This window comes from Phalaenopsis equestris, unplaced genomic scaffold (assembly GCF_001263595.1).
Source record: "Phalaenopsis equestris unplaced genomic scaffold, ASM126359v1 Scaffold233731, whole genome shotgun sequence".
Lineage (NCBI taxonomy): Eukaryota > Viridiplantae > Streptophyta > Magnoliopsida > Asparagales > Orchidaceae > Phalaenopsis > Phalaenopsis equestris.
In genome coordinates this window covers 15,728-24,072 of record NW_018251667.1, presented here as the reverse complement: position 1 = coordinate 24,072, position 8,345 = coordinate 15,728, and the positions used below count along the sequence as shown (strand labels likewise).

The following is an 8,345-nucleotide window of genomic DNA, read 5'->3' as shown; positions in this document are numbered from 1 at the left end:
GAACCCATCTTAATATAAACCCTATTTAATCCTTTATATTAAATAGGGGAACTTGTCGGCAAATACAAAGGTTTCGCAGACCAAACGGACGTCATACTTTTCTTAGTTTATTTGATCGAGCCTCATCCTCAAGTCTTGTGTTCATCCTCCGGAATAGATACAAGATTTGAGATACTGTGCTCTTTCATTTTAAAACTATGAAAAATATGGGGTCAGTTTGATTTCATACTTCAACGTCCTTTCGAAGCGGGCAATGGGATTTTGATTCCGGTGACCGACAGCTTCTTACGGGCAACACCCCCCATAAACCAACACCCCGAAATAGTCAACAGAAAAGTCCTATGGCTAGATCATAGGTTTCAAAGGAAGAAACTAGACCTCAAACAAAAGTGAGGTCAACACTTCCTTTTAAAAATCTTCAAATTATTATAATTTCTATTCTTGCTCATGTTCTAACTTTTTCACTTCATATTCCTCTTCATAAGTTATTTTGAAATGACATTCACTCAGATATCTTATTACTTACATTTTGTAACATTAATCACCTTTACCTTTTGCAGGATACTTCATTGATTTTGAAATATTAAAAGTAACTGTTAGATCATTGACATGCATAATTAATTACCCTTTTTGTACTTGTATCATTGCTCTTTCTGTATCTTTCTCTGTATCTAGCACAATGAAATCAACAAGAAAGATAAATCAATCCACATTCACTAAAACATCTTCTATGACTCCCTTATGATATGTAATTCAATGATCTGCTAACTGCAAAGTTACTTTAGTATGGGATAATTCTCTTAATCCCAATCTTTTAAGTATTGATAATGGCATAAGCTTAATGTTAGCATCTAAGTCACATAATGTTTTCTCAAAAAATTTGTCTTCTATTGCACATGGAAATGTGAAGCTATCAGGATCTTTAATCTTTTCATGAAGCTTTATTTGAACTATAGTACTGTACTCCTCACTTAGTATAATTGTTTTGTTATCTTCAAAATTCCTTTTTCTGTTAAGAATATCCTTCACAAATTTCACATAGCTTGGCATTTGTTCTAAGAGTTCAGCAGATGAAATATTAATCATAAGCTTTTTAAAGATTTCCAGAAATATTGAAAATCATTTATCCAACTCTTGTTGACGAAGTCTCTGAGAAAATGGAGGTGGTGGTTTTTCCCAGTAAATTTTAAGTGTAAAAATAGGTCTCTCTAAACCTTTCGGAGCGTCCTCTTTAGTCTCTTCAATTTATTCTCTCTATTTCAATCTCTTTTTGAACTCTTCCTTTCAATTCTTTTTCGCTTCTAAGTTGAATGGCTTTTACTTGCTCTTTATTCTAGTTTTTTGGATTTACTTTTATATTACTAGGAAGTTTTCCTTGGTATTTATTACTTAATGAATTTGCTGTTGTTCCCAGTTGATTCTCAATATTTCTAATTGTTTCTCCTTGACTTTATAACTTATTTCCCATTTATAACACCACTTCTATTATAGACAACCTTTTCTCCTTAAATTGTGGATTACAGTTAGAACAGGGAGGATAAGAAAGCCTATAATTGTTATTACCTTGGTTGTTCCATTTTCCCATTGGGTTTACTTGGTTGTTCCCTATTGTTATTACCACCTGAAGCATTGTTTCAGTTAAAGTTAAGATCGTTCTTCCAACCTGAGTTATAAGAGTTTGAATATGGGTTATTTGGCTTATTATTTTTTGCATTCAAAGTTTCTAATGATGTTTGAGAAGCTACCATTTGGCCCAATGAATTTTCTTCAATTACTAAAATTGGTTGAGAAAAATTCATTCTAAATTGGTCTAACTTCCTTGAAATTGTAGCAACTTGATTTGCTAACATTACAAAAGCATCAAATTCATGAATATTGGCTACTTATAAGATTCACCCTCTAAGAAGGCCATTGAAATATACTAGTAGTCATCTCTTCAATTAAGGCATAAGCGTCACGAAATAGTTTTGACATAATTAAACTCCAACTCCGACATCAATAATAGATCTAAGAGATGCAACTAATCCATTGTAAAAGGTTTGAATTTAACCAAACTGGTATAACATGTTGTGGATACTTTTTTAGTAATTCTTCAAATCCTTCCCATGATTCATAAATAGATTCTCCTTCAAACTGGTAAAAAAGTTTTAATATTATTTCTAAACTTTACAGTTTTTGATGGTGGAAATTATTTAGCAAGGAATTTCTACGCTAAATTACCACAAGTTCTAATAGATCCAGGTGCTAGAGAATTTAATCATATTTTAGCCTTGTCCCTTAGTAAGAATTTAAAAAGTCTAAGTCTTAGCATCATCTGAAACACCATCATATTTATTGTAGCAGAAACACCATCATATTTAATGTAGCGAACAATTCTAAAAAAATGGCAAGATATAAATATGGATCTTCAGTTCGTGCTTCCCCAAACTGATTCTTTGATATCATTTGGATAATCACAGATTTAAGTTCAAATGAGTTAGCCACTACAACAGATTTTTGAATACTAAAATGAAGTTCATCTACTGTAGGGTTTGCATAATCTCTTAAAGGTTAAAATTCTTCATTAATTTCAGCATTTTGATTATTTTGATTTGCCTTTTCTTGAAATTTTTTTATTTTTCTCAGTATTTTTTATTTTTTATTTATTTTTCTAATAGTTCATTTTAATTCAGAATTGTAGGACACTAATTCTTTAGAACTTGAACTACACATACATTTCTACAAAAAAAAAACATAAAATAAAATCACACCTACAAGAACATATATAAAAACAACACTACAATTTCCAATAATAAATTTAAAAATTTAAATAAGACTTTCTCGAAGTAGAAATTTGCTCTCTTAAAATTCCTTCAAACTTTTTTTCTTTCTCCCTGGCAACGACGCTAAAAACTTAGGTCCGGCCTTTTATGACAGTACTATAAAGTATGTGGTTATATTTTCAATTCTTATTTTCTTACTTATATTTCCTATTTTACAACGGTGCCAAAAACTTGACTGCAAACCAGATAAGAGTGCAATTATCTAGTTAAATTTATTTAGTTGTTTATTTTAATTTCAATTATCCAAAATTACAAAAAAGAATTGAACTTTCATTCATATTATAACATCTATAGTTTGCGTAAGAATATTTCGCAAAGTAAAATTTGTTATCTACTTTTTTTTTTACTTAAAATATTATAATTCTCCCTGTGGGTATGCTATTCGGGGCTGAAACAAAATGTCCTGTCTTTCTTGGTTGTGTCGTTGTAAAGTAAGAGTTTTTTTTAACTGATCTGAATACTTTGAAAATTTTATATGTATTTATATAAAAGCTTTTTTGGAGTCAGTTGGCAAATATTTTATAAAATTTTATCACCATTATATTCTAAGTGGGGCATTTTGAATATTGGTTTTTTTATTTTATTTTATTTTTGGAGTTATATACTAAAGATATGAGATGGCATACATAGAATTTACAATAAAACTAAAGTAATTATCATAATTACCTTTACATCCTAAATTTTGTAAATATATTGAGATTATAAAACTCTGTTAATATATTAGTCCAAAACACTATCTTTATTTAATATTTTACTCTTCATTAGCCAAAAAGTACAATAAAGATAGAAAAGGAAAGTTAAAAAGGCATAGGAGAGAGGAGTGTAATTTTAGAATTTATAGAATTAATATTGTCTATCTAGTAAGTTGGAAAATTGCCTGGCTCAAGATATGCTACAATTAGAGTACCTAAACATTTTAAAATATTTTGATGTTTACGAATTTTCTTATTTAATATAAACAAGCTATACAAAAAGCATGAATCTCGATAGTCGTGCATTTTTTAATGTGTAATTTCTCTTTGTTTTCTAATTATTTTGTACACATCAACACGCTCATATTGCACATTCATAAAATATTTAGATTATATAATATTTTTTGGTATTTTGGAGCGTTTTGAATGATTAATAAAATTAATTTGAATATGCCACAAGCATGTTCTAAATGCAATAAGTGTTATTTGTTGTTATATTTTATGATTCATATAATATGATTAAAAGATATTTGTTGTTCCTATTTTGTCATATTTAGAAATGCATATACACTCTGTGACCAAATTCAAATTGTTTGTGTTCATCAAAAAATTAATTTATATGTATTTATCGATTACAAAATATATTTATATAAAATGGTTTTAGATTAATAGGTCTATTATTAATTTTGTATGCACTAGGAGCTGTAAGGGTTTGAGCCATATGCGTACTTATTTTGAGATACAAGTGCCAAAGTAACATATATACTTCTAAGAAGTTCCAAGGGCCATAATAAATCAATAATTTTATTTATAGAGGTGTATGGGTATGATGAAATATGTGATGTACGTGGTATGTATAATAGCATGATGAAACCAATTAATATGATATATTCCAATATATTATTTATTTTAATTAGCTTATCCTTATACACATATCATGTTAAAGTGTGAATTTTGTAAATTTTCTACCGACGCGATAGAAATAATTCAAAAATTTTTTGACATGTTACTTCATTATATCCATTATCATAATATTGTTACAAAACCTTTTTATTTTAATGTATTTTTAGTGTCTATATTTTGATAACAAAATTAGCACACGCATTACTTGGTCATTGGTATATTTAAAATTTTGGATAAGTTTTATGTAAACAGTGTGGCTGTTAATACTCGATTGCAATTGATGTGGATATATTGATTTTAGAGGAAAAAAGTAAAGGAGCATGCATATTAAAGTTAAAGATTATAGTTCCTATCTGTAAGGTGGATGGTTTTTTTAAAATCATGATGATATTATTTTGCGATAGACCTAGATATACTTGTCATGATTGTTATATATAGATCTTTTTATTGTGTAGTTTGTTATGTGAATTGAATGGAAGTTGATTACTATTATTTAATATTTTTTTCCTAATATTAATGACTATGTATTTTTCAATTCTTTTTAAATTGATCTTGGATAGTGTTTGTCATGCATCCAACATAATTTGACCACTCTCGTTTGTAAGGATCGTGTTGTTTCAAGTCATAACAATTAAACTTATGTGTGTATGAGAGGAGGGAGAAATTTGTGAAGATATCCTATTATTTATTTACAATTAAACATCCATATATTCTTATACATCTTTCTCCATTCATTGATAACATATTTTGAAAGCCTAATACTTTAAAAGTCTAAAACCCACTAAAATTTTATTATATCTATTATATATACTAAGATTCAAATTTTTAATGGATAATGATATTAGTGGTTCATGATTATTCAACCCACTTTCAACTGGATTAACACAGACGCAACTAACTTAACTCAAAAAATATATGCGTATATGTTATTTGTGTCAAAGTAAGGTCAATTTTGAATCAAGTATGGATCAATTTAAGGATTGTTAGTTAATTTCAGGTCAATTTTAGGTTGATCGGCTAGTTGCAAATCAGTTTCAAACCCGATCTATAAATTTAAATGTGTTGATTTTTTTTACACAAATGTGACCTCAAAAAAGAACCCCAATTATTTGAGTCGAACTAGCATTTTAGGTTAACTTTTAACACCTTTATGTCTGACAACAATGGACTAGTAGTGGTTATGTAATCTTGGTGATCAAATAATGGTGATCAAATGATAGTGACCGGATGTAAATGAGTAATGATCATGTGATAGAGATGATCAATTTGACTATAATTGACAAGCGATGGCATATTGATGGAACTAATTTGATGATAACTCAATAGTAATGGTTGAATGGTGAGGCCTAAGAATTGTAGATAGGCGTTGGCAATCAAAAAGAAATTGTCTTACTAACGTCAAAATTAAACAAACTTGAGCTGTTGAGATGTTAATTTGATTATAAAGTTTACAATACTTTTTGATGGTTTTACCCTTCAGTAAAAATCTCAAAATTGTCTATTATGCTTCAGGTATTTTAGGCATGCTCATTTGAACTCCAAAGCGTCGTATTTGGCATGGTTTGGTTCATTCATGGTTTGGTTCATTTGTTGATATATTCAATTAAAATATAAATTTCCTGAAACATAGTTTAGAAGGAACAACACTTATTTTCGGAGACCTAATTGCAAAATGCATCAAAATTCATATTAGATCGAGTATCTTTTTGGTGACGTGTCACTTCTCAAAGAATTGAAGCCATGCTATTATCCCGTATGCAAACATTCCTAATTAAACTATGGTGTTTCGATTCCTAAACAATGATTTAAATATCCATCTCATGAAATATAAATGTAATTAGCAATAATCCAATCAAGAGGACAAAATTTTCACTGAACTCTCCAAGCCCACTATAAGCCTAACAATACATAAACATCCAATAACCTTTAAATCCTCCGCTAGAAAAAAATAAAATAAAAAAAATCTAAGAAAAACAAAATTATATAAAAAAAAAAGGTAAAAGGAAAACCCCTCACGAGTCGATTCAATCTGACTTCCGATAATACCGCTACCTTCAAGCAGAAGCTGAAAGATCGATCTCAAACATATTATCTTCCTCTACCCCTATTTCAATGAGCTCCTCTGCCTCCTCTTCCCACAGGAAGCAGATACTGCCCGGCGAATCCGCCGCTTCCATATCGGAATATGAATAACCGAGCACATCAAATCCCGGCAACCGCGATTCGGAATATTCCAGCGAGCGTTCGTAGGTCTCTTCTTCTTCCCAATCGTATTCTTCGTAGATAGTCTTAAGCGGGCAGCCCCAACCTCCCCATTCGAGCGAAGGCTTACAAAAGACGTGGTTTTGCGTCAAAGAAAGAAGAGGCCTTTCAACTTCCGGTGATAATTTCATTTGTTTCGAGTCGGTTTCGGGAGGGGCTGAAGGCAGCGGCGGAGGCGTCGGTGCTGAGCCGAATCGAAGTAGGGTGAACAAGAGACCCAGAGTGGAGAGAAGAACTGGGGAAAAAAAGATTGAAAGGTAGCGACAAGGAAGGTAGAGGACGGCGACAACGCCGGCAGAAGCGGCCGAGAAGAGAGGGTGTGGTTCTGAGACAGCGGAAATTATCCAAAGAAGAGATTTAATAAGGAAATAAAGTGCCTTAATCGTAAGCTCACTTTTCAAAGCAGAGGATTGCTGCATGGAATTCATTTATGATGGGAGAGAGAGAAATGATAGAATTTCGGAAATAGTTGAGAAAAATACAAGCATGGAAAACTGTGCAATTCTTAGCTTTTGAGAAAGAGAATGGCCGGGGGTGATGGTAAACGGAAGAACTCGTTCAAGATGCCTTGCAATGGATTCAAGATGGGAGAAATGTCTTTGGACCAAGGCTGCAAGAGGGGACGTTATTATTGTTCGCGAATAAGGTGAGGCTAAAAAATAATATTTTTCGAAGGGGAAAATTGAAGAGAACACATTGTTCCTTTAATTACTGTCATAATTAAATAAGTATTTAATATTATTGTTTAATCATGAAACATATGTCAACAAACGTCGTTGTGCGAGGAGCTTAATGGTCACTAAGAGGGGTCAGCTAAATGATTCTTTTTCTCGGTTGCCTCCTATTTAGCATCATATTTTGATTTAATTCTAATAAATTAAGATTATTTTTCTTACAATAAGTACAAGTCTTTCTAGGTCTACATCTGTCTTTCTTAACATAAGTCAAATTGAAAACTTCTACTCTTCTAATCGAATCATCAGATAGTCGACGTTTAATGTAACCGAACCATTTAAGATGACTCTATCTAATTTTGTCCTTCGCTGGAGCTACACCAACCCTATCATAGATATATTCATTTCACATTTTCTTTCTAGAAGTATAGCCACTCATCCACCTAATCATTCTCATCTAGGAACACTTAACTTAGTATTATGCTTCTCTCTTAAAGGCCTATATACTCAAACTCGACTCGATTCATACTTAATTACAAACAAGATTGAAGATATTTTAGAAGTTCGGAACTTGAATGAACAAAAAAAAGTATATAGTCGAATCTATTCATTTACGCTTACGAGCAAACTCTTTAAATACTCGATATTAAGCTCGATGATAACGCGTATCCGATATGATATATTATTTAAATAAATTTTAATTAACAAAAAATTTATTTAACTATTGATTTAATATTATACTATTATATAATAAAATTTTTTGATTAATTATTAATTGTATAATTATTTTATTGAAGCTTAGGTTTTTCATTAGAAAATAGATAAAGACTTATGTGATATGTGAGAAACACCCCCTTAAAATTAATTTTAAACCCACATAAATCTTATTTTCTCTCTGGCTTCTAACAATTTCGTGTCTTCTAGTATCCCCCGAATCATACAAAACACTGAGTTGCTCGAAGGTGCAAGCATCAAATGTAATGACAAGATCA

General features: G+C 30.7%; 1 protein-coding gene across 1 annotated transcript; it reads right to left on the bottom strand.

Moving 5' to 3' along the window:
• Positions 1–6,471: 6,471 nt before the first annotated feature.
• LOC110038757 lies at positions 6,472–7,107 on the bottom strand. Its single transcript, XM_020743657.1, has one exon. The coding sequence runs from the start codon at positions 7,105–7,107 to the stop codon at positions 6,472–6,474; it is 636 nt and encodes a 211-aa protein (XP_020599316.1).
• Positions 7,108–8,345: the final 1,238 nt, after the last annotated feature.

Excerpts from the sequence above, each read along its gene's own strand:
- LOC110038757 (XM_020743657.1), bottom strand. The coding sequence starts at position 7,107 with ATGAATTCCATGCAGCAATCCTCTGCTTTGAAAAGTGAGCTTACGATT.